Genomic DNA, 19,101 nt, shown 5'->3' on the forward strand with positions numbered 1-19,101 from the left:
TGACTAATCGCCGAATTTTCGGGGATTTCCCTAAACATCTGTCTTCTCGAAAAGAATCGGTTCCCCAAAATTCCCCTTTAGTTCAGGGTTGTCACCCGTAGTGATTTATAACTAGTGAATATCCACCCCTAGTAACTATCACTTTCTGTTAACTTGACATAATTTTTTCACTTCTTTTCAAAGTTTTGTCTCAATTATTTATTACATATAAAAAAACAGAAGTAGATCATTGAATTACTGACCTTTCTTCTTATGCTAGTTAAGGCATAATGTTTAGGTTCTAGGTGTTTAACTAAAAAAACACTTAACACTTGGAAAAAAACACTGAAATGAAACATTATATTTACTTTATACTGTGATTTTTTTTCACATACCTCGCTATTCTTCTGTAATATTTAGTGGCCATATACCTAGAAAGAATTGTTTTCTGATTTTAAACTGTCTAAATACTTTATCCCCCCCCCCCCTTTATGTGAAAATATATAGCCCGAATTATATATCCCATATATTTTGTTTTTTGTCTTTGTCTTATCTCTTGCTAAGCTAAAAAAAACTAATGAAGAAACCGGTTTGTTCTCAAGTTTTACACAGCATAAACTTTAATGAGTGGCGCATAATACACAAGTACAGCAATACGGCATATGACAGTTGCCCATTTGCGTTGATATAGAAAGGTTGAAAGATGAAAAGGGCGCTGTTACGATTGGAAGAAGAATCTTGAGACCTTTGTGACAAGCGCATTGATACTTAGTGGCTTTACCTCCTTGAGAAGGGTTCCAGTATGTAGGAAAATCATCTAGGGATCTAACTGTTTGATTCAAACTGTTTTATCAAAAAAGGATACATAACTCCGATTTTGTTAAATTGGTGCATTTTCACCTTCAAATTCAAAAGAACAAAAAATTACCTGTTTTCGATGTAAGTTGGAACCCAATTTGACACATGTCAAAATACTTGGGGAATGCTTGCGAGTGGATCCTGGTGCATTATACATTCCTGTTCTTTTTACTTTATTTCTTTGTTTCTCTTCAACTTTGCTTAATGTGCAAACGTGTAAACCACTATTCAGATAGCAGAAGCAAAAAACTGGAAAAATTGCTTCGAGTATAGGGATGAAATTGGATAATCACATGGAGTGTAATGGTTTGACCTAGGTCATATGACTTGTCTTTTTTTATAGTATTGCAAATTTGCAACTAGAATAGCATCTAGAACGCTATCTGGGATGGCCCACTTCCTCTCAGCTTTAATGATTCAGCAAAGATTTTCTTGTTGTTCACAGTGAAAATGTTGTCAACATTTGACCATTTCAAAGTTAATCTACCATTTTTATCCACTTTAAATATTTTAGTTTTGACTATCTTTTGTCTGGAAAGTCCAGAATCCTTGAAATATGTATGTTCTACTTAAGATCATTAGAAATTTGTGACACCAAGGAGTAAAGAGTTTAACGTGTCTCACTAGCATTTTGGGTGGAATAGGGTCTAAGAAAAAGGGAGTGAATTTCAAGAATTTTAAGAAGTTTATTGTCATTATATTTAACTTAGTGGAATTTACTTTCATGTTTAAATTATTAGCTTTGTCCAAAACATGGGAAAGATTTTGATGAAGTCACTTTTGATATCTCTTCGACATTCTTTAAGGATCAGCAGGCCATCTACATATCATCTATATATTACCTTTGAGGGAGTCCTACAAACTTCATTAATTAATACTACATATAAGAGTGGCACTAACACGGTTCCTTGAGGAATTCCACGCTAATTAGGAAGGGGCTCAGAGACAATATTTTGTATTTTACGATAAATGAAGCTGTTTGATAAATGAGAAATAATGTAAATAGTAAGTACTCTTTACTAAGTTGAGACCAGTTGTAAAATTGTTGTATTCCATTAGAACTTTTTTATTTCGAAGCTGTAAAACTTTCTTAGGAACTTAAAATTTACAATAGATTGTCTTTGGGTTGAAAAATAAAATCCGATTGATTTACAACATGGTATCCTATACCTTAGTTCCTCCCTTGCCTTTAAAAGCACACAGGCATCAGCGAGTAGCCTCCAATCTTCCCTCAAATGTGCTGCTGCGTAGATGTCCTTACACTCTAAGATGAGATCATTTACAATAAGACTATTCTATTGAAGTTGTTTACTATGAAAATGAGAATGTCAATAAATTGGTTGTGAGTGTGGAATTTCTACACTTATTATGTTTTTATCTTCCAACTATTTCTATGTTCTGTGCTCCTTTTGAAGATATGATACCATATAATTATGTCGTATAGTAGAAATTATTAATTGTTTAGATTCTAGAGATTTCTAAATGCTTTGAAAGTCAAGAGAGACAGAGTGTTTATTTGACTCAATCGGCGAACTATGGAAACACCAATGCTGTATGATATCACTACTGTTAAGCAAGGTAATTGATACTATGGGTGGTTCAGCCAATTTGCTACTTATTTGTGCCGCTTTTGCTCAAAATTTGGAGACTTGTTACCATTCCTCACTTATTTCTGCTACTTTAACTTAAAAATTAAAACAAAGTGTAAAACATAGCTGTTATTAATTAAAAAGAAAAAACTCTTTGCAAAGAAATTTTTCAAAATAGAATCTTGCTAATCAATTCCTTTATGCAATTTAATAAACCATTACTGTCATAGTAAGTATTTAACGATTTTTTAAACTTTTATTTTAAAGTTTTTTTTACTTTTACATGAAGCATGTGATGTTGAGAAATGGCAGAAATTGAAGAAGCAAATAAAAGGAGCCTAAATGTTCAAAAGTGTGTCCAGCACCTCATCTTGTTTTAAACTTTTGTCTTTCTTCGTTATCAAGCTTATATTTATCAAAAGTAACCCCTTCCCGAAGTTCTCTGATTTTTTGTTCTGAAGAATCAATGTATTATAGATACTAATTATAGGCTACTTTTAATAAAGCATATGCTACGTTTTACTTTAAACTTTCTTTATGTGGGTGAGGGTGGGGGGGGGGGGGGGTTAAAATCGCTCCTATGCAAGAATATTTGCTTTAGTTTTCAGTCAAGGACAAAGCTCTTTCTGTAACGCTCAGTTTATACATTAATAGGATTTAGAATCGGGATTTCTTGGGCTTTTGATCGGGGTAAATGGGGATTTTGAGGGCAATGGGGGGCTGGAAGCATGCGTTGAAACCATTGTTTACGACGCAGATTATTTCCGAAATTGGTACAAAGAGTATAACGTCAAGCTTTCAAGGTAGGGAGGCAGAATTCCTTGAGGAGGAGAATTTAAGGCACTTTGCCTTGATCGTAAAGAATTCTCAATGCTCTCTTCTGGATAATTTCTAGCCTATCAGACTGATCCACCCTAAAACCAAAATGCCACACCAGGCAAGCATACTCAAGCTGTGGACGGATAAAAGATACATAAAGGTGGAGGATATGCTTTTGGGCATGAAAATTTAACAAAATATGTTAAGGAGAGGGAGATGCAATAGCCTGTTTAGCAATAGGGTAAATGTTGGCTTCCTATTTCAAATCACTAGTCAGCATGCACAGAAAAAGGGTTTTCACTGGACAGTTTTGTAGAAAATGCACTTTAAAATCGTTGCATACCCTACTATTTCCTGATGTTTGCTCTGTGCTAGGTTTCAGCTAGCCTATAGGTCAAATCATGAAATGCTACAGAGGATATATCATCTAAGATGTTTATCAGATAAATTATTCAAGGAGTCCATTAAAGAAGTTCAGTTCTAAATTCAAAAATACTAATTTTCTCAGAGCAAAAGCTTATAAATTGCCACAAAAGGAAGGAATCCAGAACAAGAATAAAAAAGATTTTCACGTTATTAAAGGGGCGAACTGCAAGTTTCTTGTATATGGTTTTGACAATGATGATTTTATTTGGGAAGTTTTGTTTCTATCTATGTCAAATTTTTCCGGTTTTCTTAGAAATTCTCGAAATTTGTTTCCAATCTTTAAATATTACTGCTAAATTTGACGAACTGTTTTAACACATATTACCAACATTTGAACAACGTCCAAGCTAAATTATTCACACCATATAGGATTTTTGCTTTTTTCAAGACTGGTAAAAAGTAACATTTTTTATAACAACAATTTAGGAATACCATGCTGAATTCTAAGTTTTTGTTATCTATTTCAACACCCCTGTAAAATACTTTTTAATTTTGTAAAATTCTTTTTCAGTAATGCTGGAAAACAAACAGAAGAATTGTCAGGGTTTCAAGCTCTTTTTAGAAATCATTAAGAAATGTTGATGTAAAATACAGTAAAAAAAAAAAAAGAAAAAAAAGCTCATATTTTTAAGGAATTATGAATTTTTCATAATCATATATTATTATTATAATTATTTATTAACACGTAACTGTTTTTGTGTGGTATATTTTTGTCAAAAGTCGTTTCATTGTTGCCTACTCAGTGGCAACAATGAACTGTGAGAGGGATAATCAAGACGGAATACAAGTGTCCAGTACGTTCATAGCCGTTTTATGGTTAAATATTTTAATGTGAGATGACAATGTTAATTTTCTAGTTATAAACCTAACCTAACATGCATATTTTTTTTAGGATAGGATATGGGGTGGAAATTTTAAAACAAGGTCAAAATCTCAGTTTGTAAAGAAAGTATAGAATCTGCTCATGGAAAAGTTTGTGTAATATCAGAATTATTTTTTTAGTAAATGGATAGATCTGAAACTAAGGAGCCTAATGACAAACTTATATTTTCATTTTGGCGTAAGTTCAGATATAGGCTTTCCACAAGATTACTTGTTTCAGTGGTGAAACATTTTTGGGAATACTTTTTTTGTGATTTGACTGTTTTTTCTCAAAACGTATATTTTAGTTTTCAGTTTTTAAAAGAATCTGATATTCAAGACTGGAGATTGTGAACATGCAGCTTAGAGTTTGCAACCTAAATGATATTAATGGGATGGTTTGTTTGACAATGGTGCTCTTTCCAGTCCATTCAGTGTCAATTTTTAGGTTACTTTTTAAATTCCCATAATTTCATTTTCGTTATAAACTTTTACTATTAACATGACATAAAAAGATAGTTAATATTCTTCCGACTTAGGATAGTCAACTGACTGATGAGTCACTAATGAGCTTGAAATGCCGTATTTGTCTGACTATATTTGTCATGACCATAAATGTCAGAATTTTTTTTTTCTCTAAATAAGTCTTAAGTTTTCTGTTGCTATAGGTAGTTGGCTCTTTACTAGGAAACATGTATTGCGTCAACCTTGGGGAAAAAAGTTTTTGACAGAACCTATGATAATTGGCCATTATCCTTATATTACCCTTTCTTTTCCAACTCTATTGCTAGAGATGCTGGGAGTGTCTGGATACTGGGAAGATCAATTTACCTTTACTCCTCCACGAACTGCTATATAAAATTTTTGTGGCATTTTAAATATTTGATTTATCAACTTGTTCTTTGGTGAGCATTCTTTTAAATTTTTACTCAAATTTTTGTAGAAGCTGGAGACACTTCATCAAATGAGAATGAAGACACTTTTGGAAGCGTACATCCTATGCTATTAATGAAACATGAAGCCAAACTTTTTGCTGTTTCTCCTGGCATCTCTGGAGATTGTCAACATAATGCTGACCATGTTAAACTGGAGTCGAAAATTGACATAGTTGAAGGTATGCTTTAAAAATCCGGATGTTTTGAATTTTGAATGTCCAAAATGAGAAGGTGTATATTAAACTTCCATTCGAATTGCAGCAGGGTGTAGGTGTTCTTTACATCTTAGCGGTTTTGGAAACAAATGTATAGGAAATTACAATCCTAAATTATATTGATTATTAATACATAAAATTTTGTATCCCAATCCAACTTCTGAACAAAATAACCACCTTAAATTAATTTGAAACTTTTTCTTGCTTTTTGAACTCATTAAACCTCTTTTACATTTTTTAAAATAGTGATCTTGCTATACCTAATAAAAATAATCTGTCTTTTGCGGCATATGTGCCTTAATAATATGCAAATGTATAACTCCATTATTTAATCATTCTCTTCTAGAAACGCCTTAGTGTTCGTTGATTTTAATGCAAACATTATCTCCAAATAAGTGGATAATCTATATGGAGCTCAATCCTCAAGGGGGATTTTAAAGTCTTCTTCTTCTATATGTTTCCATGGTCATTCCAGAAAGGGAACCATTTAGCTATTTGAATAACCTGGAATATTTTCACTGATCATTGGATACTCCTAAATGTGTTCCAAAAATACATGCAAGCTGATAACTACCAACATTATGCTACTAATAATAGCGTCTTTTTAAAATCATTAAACTAAAAAAAAAACTATTTTTCAACTAAAAGTAAGGAGCAACGTCGAAACTTAAAACTAACAGAAATTGTTATGTATATGAAGGAGATTGCTCCCTAGTACTTCACTCTTCACGCTAAAGCTTGACTTTTTTCCCTTTTATTTGAGAATGACTCCTGAAACACATGAGCTGTTGAATTAGAATGATAAGTTATCTAAAAGAATTAAAGGAGGTTTAACCAGGATAAATCCCAAGTGATGCATGCTGTAATTGAAACTCATAGTAGATAGATTAAACAGAAGTTGGCTAAGGATGGCTCCCTGGGGTAAATATTCTCCAATTTCAAGTAATATTCAAGTTGAAATTCAATTAAAAATCACGTAAAATCAAATCAAGTAAAAACGGAGCTTTTTCATAAATATTATTGTTTACAGAATTGAAAGTGGAGTTTACTGAATAAGGTTGTACCAATGACTTAACTTATTTAATCATTTTTTAATGATTCCTCTGAAGATCCTTTTGGCCGCCTGCAGCTTTTGGATTTGTAAGACAGAGATAGCCTATAAATCATGAGTTCATGATTATCATAATTGTTGCATATTGCAAAATTTATATTTTATAGTTGTTATGTTAAATGCGGATGCACTTCTTTGAGACTTGATCTGTGTTTATGTTTTCTACCAACAAGTATAGTTTAAATTATTACCGTTTTGATCGCTGGAAGCGCCTCTATTTTTCCAAAAAATTATTTAAGACATTTGTGGTGGTAACAAGAGGGAGGAATTCCTTCTTATCCTACCATCCTATCTACCACATGCTACCTATGATGTCCGAATTCTACACATTTGGAAATTATACTAGATATGATCAAACTATAAAATAAGTTCTTCTTGGAAATATTCAACTAAAAAGAGCTAGATCAGAAATTGGTGATTTGCTCTTAAGAAAAATCATTGATTGCTATTACCACCTTGAACAAAGAAAATCAACAACGTTTATCTCAAAGAACTAAAGAAACTTTAGCCACGATAAATTCCAAATGATGTATGCTATAATTGAAACTCACAGGTAGATAAATTAAACAGAAGGTGGCTAAGGATGGCTCTAGTAAGTATTCTCTAATTTCAAGTAAAATTCAAGTTGAAATTCAAGGAAAAGTCAAGTAAAAGCGAGACTTTTTCATATATATTGCCTTTTACAGAATTGAAAGTGGAGTTTGCTGAATAAGATTGCACCATTGACTTAATCTTATTTAACTATTTTTTAATGATTCCTCCGAAAATCATTTTTGCTTCCTGTAGCTTTTGGATTTGTTAGACAGAGGTATAATTTATGTGTTCAGGATTAACATAATTGCTGCATAGGCCCTATTGCACAATTTATATTTTGTAGTTGTTTTGTTATAGACGGTTGCAGTTCTTTGAGACTTGATCTGTGTTTATTTTTTCTACCAGTAAGTATTGTTTACATTATTAGCTTTTTGATCACTGGAAACGCCTCTATTTTTCAAAACAATTATTTAAGACATTTGTGGTGGTAAACAGAGGGAGGAATTCCTTCTTATCCTACCATCCTATCTACCACATGCTACCTATGATCTGAAAGACTCACAATATCAACAAATTTGTGATGTTTTTTTTTTAATTTTTGTTTGTGCCCCCCCCCCAAAAAAAAAACAACAACAAATTCTTTTGTACAAATGCTTTTTGATCGCTAGTAACGCCTCTATTTTTCAAAAAAATTATTTAAGACATTTGTAATGGTAACAAGAGGGAGGATACTCTATCCTGTATATCCTATATATCCTCTATCCTATATAATTATATTCTATTAAGATTTTTCAACCTTACCTTGGACTTTACCTTGGAATTACAAAATTGTTATTTCCTGCTTAATCAAATGCCTTTTCGTAATTCTTAAAACTATGGACAAAAAGAGTCCGATAAGTCGTGCACTTTTTATTTATTATTCTGATTATTAATTACTTTTGTTCTATCAATTGTTTTGATCTACCTCATTGAGGAATGACACAACACAAGGGCTGTGGGAATAAATACAAAGTATTTTTAAAAGGCCTCAAAAGTAAAAGGGCTTACTGATTCCGCTGAATTTCACATAGAATTTCAGACACTAAAATTTTTTCAGCGTTACCCTGTAGGACCCATTTTATCTTTTGGACCTTATACTCTATTAAGATTTTTCAACCTTACCTTGGACTTTACCTTGGAATTACAAAATTGTTATTTCCTGCTTAATCAAATGCCTTTTCGTAATTCTTAAAACTATGGACAAAAAGAGTCCGATAAGTCAGGCACTTTTTATTTACCATTCTGATTATTAATTACTTTTGTTCTATCAATTGTTTTGTTCTACCTCGTTGAGGAATGACACAACACAAGGGCTGTGGGAATAAATACAAAGTATTTTTAAAATGCCCCAAAAGTAAAAGGGCTTACTGATTCCGCTAAATTTCACATAGAATTTCAGACACTGAAATTTTTTCAGCGTTACCCTGTAGGACCCATTTTATCTTTTGGACCTTATACTCTATTAAGATTTTTCAACCTTACCTTGGACTTTACCTTGATAAATAAAAAATCGCGAAGAAAGGAAGAAAACGAGGACAATTAACAGCCAGTGAAAAAATTGAAAAATTATGCAAATATTTCGGTCAAGACCTCTGCTTGACCGTCCTCAGTGCAGAATAAAACTGATAAAAATATAAAAACCAAACCTTAAAATAAAAACACCAAACTAAAATTGGACGACCCTTTCCTAGTAACGGTGAAAGGTTAACTGAATAAAAGACACAAATCTAAATGGCATTTCAGAATTTCATTTTGCGTAAAGCACTTTTAAAGGCTGATCGCTTTCCAGTTTGATTATAATCGGAGACTCTATTCGATTGCACAATATAACTTTGTGGATGTATGTAAACATGATCAGAATTAATAATTTGGTCATAAATGGGACTTAGAAAAATTTCTCCAGTGTCTCTATTGAGAGCTACCTTTTGGTGAATGTGCTTTTTTATTTCAACTGCCTCCCTGAAAACTTGCGTGAGACCTTTAACGGGGGCAACGATAGAGGCCTCGTCAAACAAAATGAAATGGTGTGGATTCTCGTACAGATGTTCCGCCAAGGCGGAATCAAAAACCTCAGGCCTTTGGCGTAACCTCATTGCCTTGTCGATTGAGGACTTGTGTTCGGATAACCTCTCCCCCAATTGCTGTTGGGTTCTACCAACATAAAAACAGCCACAAGAATAAGGAATTCTATAAACACCACTACCCAGAATGGGTTTCTTCGCGATTTTTTATTTATCATGATTAGCCAGTATGGTCTCAGAAATTATTTACGACTTTACTTTGGAATTACAAAATTGTTATTTGCTGCTTAATCAAATGCCTTTTCGTAATTCTTAAAACTATGGACAAAAAGAGTCCGATAAGTCGTGCATTTTTTATTTATTATTCTGATTATTAATTACTTTTGTTCTATCAATTGTTTCGATCTACCTCATTGAGGAATGACACAACACGAGGGCTGTGGGAATAAATACTAAGTATTTTTAAAAGGCCTCAAAAGTAAAAGGGCTTGCTGATTCCGCTAAATTTCACATAGAATTTCAGACACTGAAATTTTTTTCAGCGTTACCCTGTAGGACCCATTTTATCTTTTGGACCTTATACTCTATAAAGATTTTTCAACCTTACATTGGACTTTACCTTGGAATTATAAAATTGTTATTTCCTGCTTAATCAAATGCCTTTTCGTAATTCTTAAAACTATGGACAAAAAGAGTCCGATAAGTCGTGCACTTTTTATATAATATTCTGATTATTAATTACTTTTGTTCAATCAATTGTTTTGTTCTACCTCATTGAGGAATGACACAACACAAGGGCTGTGGGAATAAATACAAAGTATTTTTAAAAGGCCTCAAAAGTAAAAGGGCTTACTGATTCCGCTGAATTTCACATAGAATTTCAGACACTGAAACGTTTTCAACGTTACCCTGTAGGACCCATTTTATCTTTTGGACCTTATACTCTATTAAGATTTTTCAACCTTACCTTGGACTTTACCTTGGAATTACAAAAGTGTTATTTCTTACTTAATCAAATGCCTTTTCGTAATTCTTAAAACTATGTCACACTTTTCTCTCCTTCCAACCTACCATATGCTACCTATGATGCTCAAATTCTACGTATTTGGAAATTTTACAAGATATAATGAAAATATAAAACGGTTTCTTCTTTGGAATATCTAAAGAAAAAGAGCTCGATCAGGAAAAAGGCTGATGTGAAACAGGCCCTTCCTAGTAATTTAAAGTATAAGAATAATCCGATCATAACATATAAGTTTTCAAAAACGATAGGACAAATGATTTTTAATTATAATTTAATACTTAAGAATTTTGACACGGATAGTAATTGGAAACCTATTTGTAAGTGTGAGCAATTCTTATCATTTGTTAATCCAACTTACGAACATATTATTACAGGTGATTTAGCAATAATAAAGCAAATTGAATTGCAAAATATAATGAAAATTGGGGCTAAATTCCGTCTTTCAAATCATCTAAAACCCTCGAAACTGCTTAGGGGGTTAAATAATAATCTAGAAATATTTATCGATAATTGGTGCAAAAAAAAGAAAATTAATAAAAATAGTTTTCAAATTTAATTATTAATAAGGGTAGAAATAAGATATATAAGAGGACAAATAAACATGATAATGAGGTAGGTTTTTATAATTCTAAGATAAAACAAGCGATTGCTAATATAAAGAGGTTTTTAATTGTACCTATTGATAAAGCAAATAATAATTTTACAATAATTTGTCAGAAGCTATATTGTGATGTTTTAACAAAGGAGCTTAGTACAACAAATACATATAAAAAGGTTCAAGATGTTAAGAATAGTCTATTGATTGGAATAGAGGATATACTTTTTAAAAAATTTAATATTAAGGTTAATGATAATGATTAAACTTTTCCGTGTTTATATTGGAGGGCAAAATTTCATAAAAATCCCCCGAAACAACGCTTTATTGCGGGTGCAGCAAGATGCCCGACCAGAGTCGCGGCTACTGACCTGTCGTGTATTTTGTGAGAAATCAAAAATAAATTTAAGGCATATTGCTCGGGAATCAAAAAAATTTATAAGTTCAATCTATATTGGAGCGTTAATAATTCGCTGCAAGTAATAGACTCTCTATTTGAATTTGTTCTATTTATATTTGTTCTACTAGAATTTGTTCTATTTAATATTTTTATAAAATTTAATGGTAATCTATATAATCAAAGTATTGGAATTCCTATGGGGGGTATTGCCAGTCCAGTTATAGTGGACCTGTTTTTAAATTATTTAGATTATGATTATATGATGGATAAAAAGAATCCAAGTAACATAAAGTATTTGCTCTCAAATAATAAAAGATATTTAGATACCTTCTGGTGATACATTGTTCAAATTTTTTAGAGATTTCAAGTAAAATATATCCACCAGAGTTAAAGCTGGAATCTAGTAATGGGAATGGCATTTATGACCATTTTCTAGATTTAGAGATTAATGTGGCACCTAATAATACAATAATTTTAAAAATATACAATAAAACAGACGATTTTTATTTTTTAAATATTTAATTTTTCATTTCCAAAAAGTAATATTCATTCAAATATAACATATTCATCGTATTTTTCCCAACTATTTAGATATGCAAGAATTTATACTAATTACATCGATTTTAGAAACAGATGTATGTTACTTAGCAAGAAGCTAATCGTAAGAGGTTTTTACGCCAATAAACTTACTTGGCAATTTAAAAAGCTTTGTTCTCAGTATGATCAGCTTTTACATAAGTATAATAAAAGTTATCAAGATATCTTGAATGATATTTTACGGTAACCTGTTGAAGGAATCTGGTTTATCTTCCCGGTAGTTTAGGGTTGGTCGCGATACAAGTGGTAAAGATTAAAGTATGATATAATTCGTAGAATTTGAGTGAAACTGAAATTGTTCCGGAGGATGGCTAGTGTTTTGTAATTATTTGGATTTAAATTGGTTGAAGGTTTGGATCTCAGTGTTAATTGAAGGTTGGTTAAGGATGCTTGGGAAATTTTTTTCTGGGGTATATATTTTTATATTTTTGGGATATTTTGGATTTTGTTTATGATTATTCCATAGGTGTCACTACATAGGGGTATGCCAGATTATGGCATGGCGCGCTCATTTTGCCTAGGTAATGAACTTGAAGCGCCGAAACCCATTTAGGCAATGAGTTTTCATCTGATGAGCCCCGATATGTGGTGATCACCTTGGGAATATAAAGTTTTTGTAGATTTAAGGTGCTATAGCTTGGTTTCGGAACATTGACGTATACTTATTGATGTTGATTTTGCTCTAATTTGGACTTGATTTTCGGATTATCAGATTGGATATACTGTTTTGTCCTAGGGAACTGGATGGATGAGTTGGGTCTAGACCTTGTTCAAGTGCTCATTTATTTCAGTTACTAAAGTAGGAAGACAGTTTTTTTTTTTTTTTTTTTTTTTTAGCCAAGTAATTACCGTAATACATTATAAGACTAATGGCTCAAATTGTCTTTCATAAATTAAATAATAGGGTAAAATTTATTAAAGCAGATTTTATATTAACTGCGTAAGGGTTAAAAACATTAAAAACAGAGCTGTAAGCTAAATGAAAAAGGGGGAAAAATACAAGCATTTGTGGTTTTGAGTGAATTTTACATTACTATTGTTTTCCTTGTTGCAGGGTCCTCTGATAATGATATCAGCAAACAAGAATGTGGATTACCCTGCATGCCAGGTATTTCAACAATATGTCTAAAAAAAGAAACGAATTTGAACTGTCAAAATGAGATGCCTTGTCACATTTATGTATTTGAAGAAAATGGTGTGGGAAAACAGGAGGCTTCTCATGCTGGAAAAATATTTTTCGAATGCGATATATGTAAGAAACGTTTTACTTCAAGCAGTAGTTTGTCTTACCATAAAAGAACTCATACTGGAGAAAAACCTTTCAAATGTGATGTATGTGAGAAACGTTTTACTGGAAGTACTGGATTATCTTGTCATCAGAGAACTCATACTGGAGAAAAACCTTTCGAATGTGATATATGCAAGAAACGTTTTACTTTAAGGAGCGGTTTATTGTATCATAAAAGAATTCATACAGGAGAAGAGCCCTACGAATGTGGAGTTTGTGACAAACGTTTCAAAATAAGTTCCGGTTTATCTCGTCACCAGAGAACTCATACTGGGGAAAAACCTTTCGAATGTGATATATGTAAAAAATGTTTTACTGCTACTAACAGTTTGTTTTACCATAAAAGAACTCATACTGGAGAAAAGCCTTTTGAATGTGATATTTGTAAGAAATGTTTTACTTCAAGTTCCAATTTATCTAATCATATAAGAACTCACACTGGACAAAAGCCTTTTCAATGTGATATATGTGGGAAACGTTTTACCACAAGTGCCAGTTTATCTCGTCATCACAGAACTCATACTGGAGAAAAACTGTTTGAATGTGATATATGTAAGAGATGTTTCACTTCTAGTTCTAATTTATCTGATCATCATAGGACTCATACTTGTGAAAAGCCATTTGGATGTGATATATGTGAGAAAAAATTCTCGCAAAAATCCACCCTAGTTAATCATCAAAGAACTCATACTGGAGAAAAGCCTTTCCAATGTGATGTATGTGAGAAACGTTTTACCAGAAGTGCCCACTTATCTCGTCATCACCGAACTCATACTAGAGGAAAGCTGTTTGAATATGATATATGTAAGAGATGTTTTACTTCTAGTTCTAATTTATCTGATCATAATAGGACTCATACTGGTGAAAAGCCATTTGGATGTGATATGTGTGAGAAAACATTCTGCTAAAAATCCACCCTATTTAATCATCAAAGAACTCATACTGGAGAAAAGCCTTTCCAATGTGATGTATGTGAGAAACGTTTTACCTTTAATTCCAGACTATCTTATCATCAGAGAAATCATACTAGTGTCCCCTCGAAATTCAGCTAAAAAAGGGCGAGAAAAGTGCCAAAATAATTTACTATGCACTTAAAAATGAAAGGGCGATCTTAAATACTTATGAGAGTGCTCATTTGATTGTAAATTAAAATTTTTATTATCCTTTTACAGGCCAAACACTTTCCCCGTGTTTGGCATTTATGCGAGTTAAAAAATCAATTTTTTTCAAAAATGAACTACCATTGTTAGAACCTGTCTGACATAAAAAAATAGATAGCAATGTCTTATTTTACTATTTGCTGTGCTGCAAACCTTAACCTGTAACAAGCAATTACACTGGTCAATAATTCGAAGAAAAAGATAACCTCATTGGGGGAGTTGTCACTTTGAAGAACGACTTCAAACAGTGGATAGAACAAGAATGATAACATAAAAACCGCGTTTTGGTAGCACAGTTATTATTCATACCGGGGCTTGCTCTTTACAAAGGTCATATTAATGAAAAGCCGAAGGAAATCTCATTTTTTTCTGTTTGGTCTTGACAGAATCGCTGAGGTTAGCAACTTCTGCGACATTTTTCAATGATTTAAATCAAAATATTCAGCACAAGTAAGCTACTTTTATTAAGTTTTTGAAATCTTAGAAATTATACTCAAGTTGAGTTATATATGGAATATTTATTACCTTATTCTCAGTTATTCATTGAAAGATTAGTTTTGTTTTAAGCTTAAATAATTATTTTGACTTTTGCTTGACTTTATTTTCCTTGGTTTAATGTAGCTTGTTCCAAACAGGAATTTTTTTGACATTTATTTTGAAAAATGTAAAAATTTCATAATAAAAAAAAATACAAGTATTGAGTGTGGCGAGAAAAACAGATAGGACTCCTTAACCTATGTAGAATAAATATTGGATTGGTCAAATTCTGGGTGGGCTCCAATTTCTTCAATTTTTAAGACAGATGATATTCAAAACTACAATTTAAATTGATATAAAATCTTTCATTATAGTTTTGTCAATATAATGTTTTAACTATTTTACCAGACTGCTTTAATTAAAATATATTTACTCTCACAGGTTCCTGAAGTTTTTTTGAGTTCCAGAATATATTGATCAGTTCGAAATAAAATGGCTCATAGTCTATTTTTTCGGAAACGATTAGAAAGTAGTAGGTCCTGATCCACTGGTTGTAGCATGTAGAGATGTAGTTATCTCATAAGAGCTAGGGAAAACTATCCATGTTCGGATTGATATGTATCTCTGGCTTAGAGTTTGTCTAGCCCAATTGATTTGCAACATTTACCCAACTACCTATCCTTAGCCCCTCCCTTCTCCAGGAAAGTGAAAACCTATGAAATTAGAAAAAAATGTTACAAGAATATTGTTGAAAACTGTCTTTCCTCGTTCATCATTGTTCAAATGAAGATTATGTGAACTTTGATCGTGGCACAAATACGAATGAAATATCGAATATGGATAATAAATACTTTCAATTCATCTGTGTTTTCAGTAAAATGTGAATTATTTTGTAGTGCCCTTAGTATGGAATAGTTTTTCAAATCTCACCAAACCGTGCAGCCTCAATGAACGCCTGGAACGTTCTTCCTTTAAGGTGCTTAACGTTCTGGAACGTTCTGTCAGATTTTACTATTTCAACGTTGAAGTGCAAATTTTTTATTAAGGGGTGCTGGTCAGGGGAAGGGGGCAGAGAGGTTTTTTCCCTAACCGCTAAATTCCCCTCTTATAAAAATGCAAAATTGGCTAATAAAAACGCAAGAAAACAAAAACAATAAAGTGCACTTTGTATTTGTTTAACCTGCGTCTACCCCCCCCCCCAGGAAAATAGCACCCATAAAAAATACCCCCCCCCTCCATCGAAAACACATCCCTGCTGAAATAAAATTTTTCCAAAAAATTTACTCACCACTGAAAATTCCCCCAGACAATCCACCCTCCCCCGTGCAGAAAAATCCCTCGTGAAAAATATCCGCATGTTTCCTAACAATAGATACTATCTGAAAGCAATGGACAAATTACAAAACTTAAAAAGGCCCTTAAACGTCTACAATGGGGTTCTCGGGTTCTCTGATTCTTTTGTTGTTCGAGAGGGGGGATGCCACAAAGGGTGCATTTTAATGCCAAAACATCCCAGCTCTCATTGATCCGTTAGATAAGTATAGAATTAGTTCTAAGGGAGAGATGAGGGAATGGTGGAGCTAGAAATTGATGTCTTATCCCATGGGCCGTAACCAGGATTTTTTGTTGGTTACAAAACAGATTTTAAAAAACACGTCAAAAATGTGGATTTGATATCTACTCCCTTTTCATTTGTGGGAATGTTTCTTGTTTATGCTGTTATTATGAAAGTAAAGAGTAACATTAAACCCCAAAATGAGCAGAATTGATTGCGTACAGAAAAAAGGATTCCCCTTCCTCATCCACATCTCCATTTCGTCGTCACGGAAACTTCGAAGGGTCCTAGTTGGATTGGGTGTTCAGAGTTCTAACCCTTTTTTTATAAGTCAAAACTGTGTATTACAATCTGGTAACCCCCTAGCCGTGAAAAAAAGGAGACACATCAATGCTACCTATGCAAAAAAGAGATTTTCCTTGTTGTTCAATTTTGAGGACTGTAATTCCTAAAATTAAGGTTTTCAACCAGTGTGATTCCAGTGATAATTTTTTATTTCGATCTGACGCCTTTTTCGAGGGGTTTCAGGCTTTTTTTATTACCATAAATTTCTTTTTGCAATAAACTTTTACTTTTAAGATCAATCGGGAAAATAGTTACCATTCCTGAATCAGTGTCAGAAAGAAATAATTTTTCACTGGGCAGTTTTTTTTCAAAACTTGTTTCTTACCTTTTGGCTACTACGGGTTGTGGTTCGCTCTTTACTAGGTTGCAGCTAATGCCGCAACCGTTATAAAGTACTACACGATATTGCCTCGATCCGTCGATAGTTTCTTTATTTATCCTCTACAAATAAGTTGAAACCCAAAATAGAATGCCCCTGTAAAACGGTTATCGTAAAAATCTGTGTAAGTAAGAAGTGATCACAACAATGACTTAAGAAAAATGCAACCTCTTTTAAACAGTTGATTTAGGTTTTGCACTATAGATTTAGTCTTGACATAGTAGGTCTAGTCTTGTCGTAGTAGATTTAAGGTTGTCATAGTAGATTGAGGCTTCAAATATTAGATTTAGGCCTGAAATAGCATATTTTGGCTTATCATAGTAGATGTAGGCTTAACATAACAGATTTAAGCCGGATATTATAGATTCGGACCTGACATAGTAGGTTTAGGCCGGAATGAGTAGAGTTAAGCCTGTCATAGGAAATTTGGGCGTGACATAAAAGATGTAGGTTTGACGTAGTATATTTGGGCCAAACAGAGTAAATGTACGGTTGGCATAGTAGACTTGACGTAAAAGACTTAGGTTTTCATAGTAGATTCAGGCTTGACATAATAAGTTTATAACTGAGATAATAAATCTAGGATTGTTAGAAGACTAAGGCTTGATATAGTAGATTAAGGCCTGACATATTAGATTTAGGCCTGTCATAGTAGGTTTATGGGTACTGCATAGTAGGGGTCTCCCCCAAGCCACTCAGCCTGTCCCCAGGTGGTGATAGGGGAACGTCCTACAAATATTTAGGGTACCTCCATAGGAGGCACAGACTTATGGAGGACTTAGTCTCAGAATTTGGTTAAATAATATGGTGACACAAAACACCATCGTTGGAGGATCCTCTATAGGAGGAAAACTACCGCAGGGTGTACTAGATCTATGGATAACGGCCTCTGCAAAAGGCTGCCTCGGCCCTTTCAGAGTACATGCAAGACTGGGGACCTTGCGGTCAGCTCTATTTCCTTTTGAGGGGTGGTGCCACTCAAGGGAATTATAGCCTAATAAACGAAACAGCAGTCGTATGGGATTCTAATTAATGGATAATTCTTCTGGGCTCGATCTGTTTTGGCAGGTGTTTTTGGGCTGAAATTCCTCTTCCTAGCTAGTTTGGCTACTATGGGTTGCTTCCCTGTAGTAGCATAATATGGGTAGGCATGATTATATAAAGAGTCGGAGGTAATAGGCTTGAGATTGTCTCTGCAGGATTTTGACTCTTCTTGATAGATGAGTATCGCCAAGCGTTGAAAACCATGTTGTGACCAAGATGGGTCCAGGATTGAACAAAACCTCCTTTCATACTGGGGTTCCCAGGGACTTCTTTCTGTCTGGCTCTAAGCCAGCTTGAGCGCTTCGGTGTAGATTTGAGAGAATGTGCTGGTCTCTCTACTGCTCTTGTGTCCGGGACAATTGCTTTTCTTGAGGCAACAGGAATTTCAACGATTTTTTAAGAATCTGAAAATTGGAACTCGGAATGTTATGACGTTTAGAAATAACTCTCGTATTGACATTCTGACTGACGAATTCAGACGATTCGAACTTGACTTATTAGAAGTTTCAAAAACTCATATCCCAGGGGTGGATAGCATGAAATTAGGTGATATAGAGTCTATTTACTCAGGCAGGAAGGATAGAGTATATCGACACGGAGTAGGACACATGATGAATAGGGACGCTGCTAAGCCTTGTTTACGCTAGGAAGGCAATATAATATAATAGTTATCGCTCATTTTATGACTTAAAAGCTCAGGGTACCAGGTATAGTAGTATATGCCCCTGTTGAAGCAACTGACAGAGATGATAGTGACTCAGATGAATTTTACTTACAATTAGAGGAGCGAACAGGCAGGGACCCGAGTAAAGATATGGTGTTGATATTAGGAGGTTTTAACGCCCAGCTA

General features: G+C 33.4%; 1 protein-coding gene across 1 annotated transcript; it reads left to right on the top strand.

Moving 5' to 3' along the window:
* Positions 1–505: 505 nt before the first annotated feature.
* On the top strand, positions 506–15,735 carry LOC148945719 (uncharacterized). The gene is made up of 3 exons (XM_089098500.1): positions 506–2,415; positions 5,476–5,646; positions 13,058–15,735. The coding sequence occupies exons 1-3, from the start codon at positions 2,373–2,375 to the stop codon at positions 14,197–14,199; spliced, it is 1,356 nt and encodes a 451-aa protein (XP_088954626.1). The 5' UTR covers positions 506–2,372; the 3' UTR covers positions 14,200–15,735.
* Positions 15,736–19,101: the final 3,366 nt, after the last annotated feature.

The sequence above is a fragment of the Artemia sp. Qi Xiang Cuo genome, chromosome 12 (genome assembly GCF_049724085.1).
Source record: "Artemia sp. Qi Xiang Cuo chromosome 12, ASM4972408v1, whole genome shotgun sequence".
NCBI lineage: Eukaryota > Metazoa > Arthropoda > Branchiopoda > Anostraca > Artemiidae > Artemia > Artemia sp. Qi Xiang Cuo.

What these genes read in the sequence shown, in the direction of transcription:
- LOC148945719 (XM_089098500.1), top strand. Translation starts at nt 2,373, where the DNA reads ATGGAAACACCAATGCTGTATGATATCACTACTGTTAAGCAAG. An exon ending in TATCACTACTGTTAAGCAAG is followed by an intron (nt 2,416 to 5,475) that starts GTAATTGATACT and finishes AAATTTTTGTAG; the next exon opens with AAGCTGGAGACACTTCATCA. An exon ending in GAAAATTGACATAGTTGAAG is followed by an intron (nt 5,647 to 13,057) that starts GTATGCTTTAAA and finishes TCCTTGTTGCAG; the next exon opens with GGTCCTCTGATAATGATATC.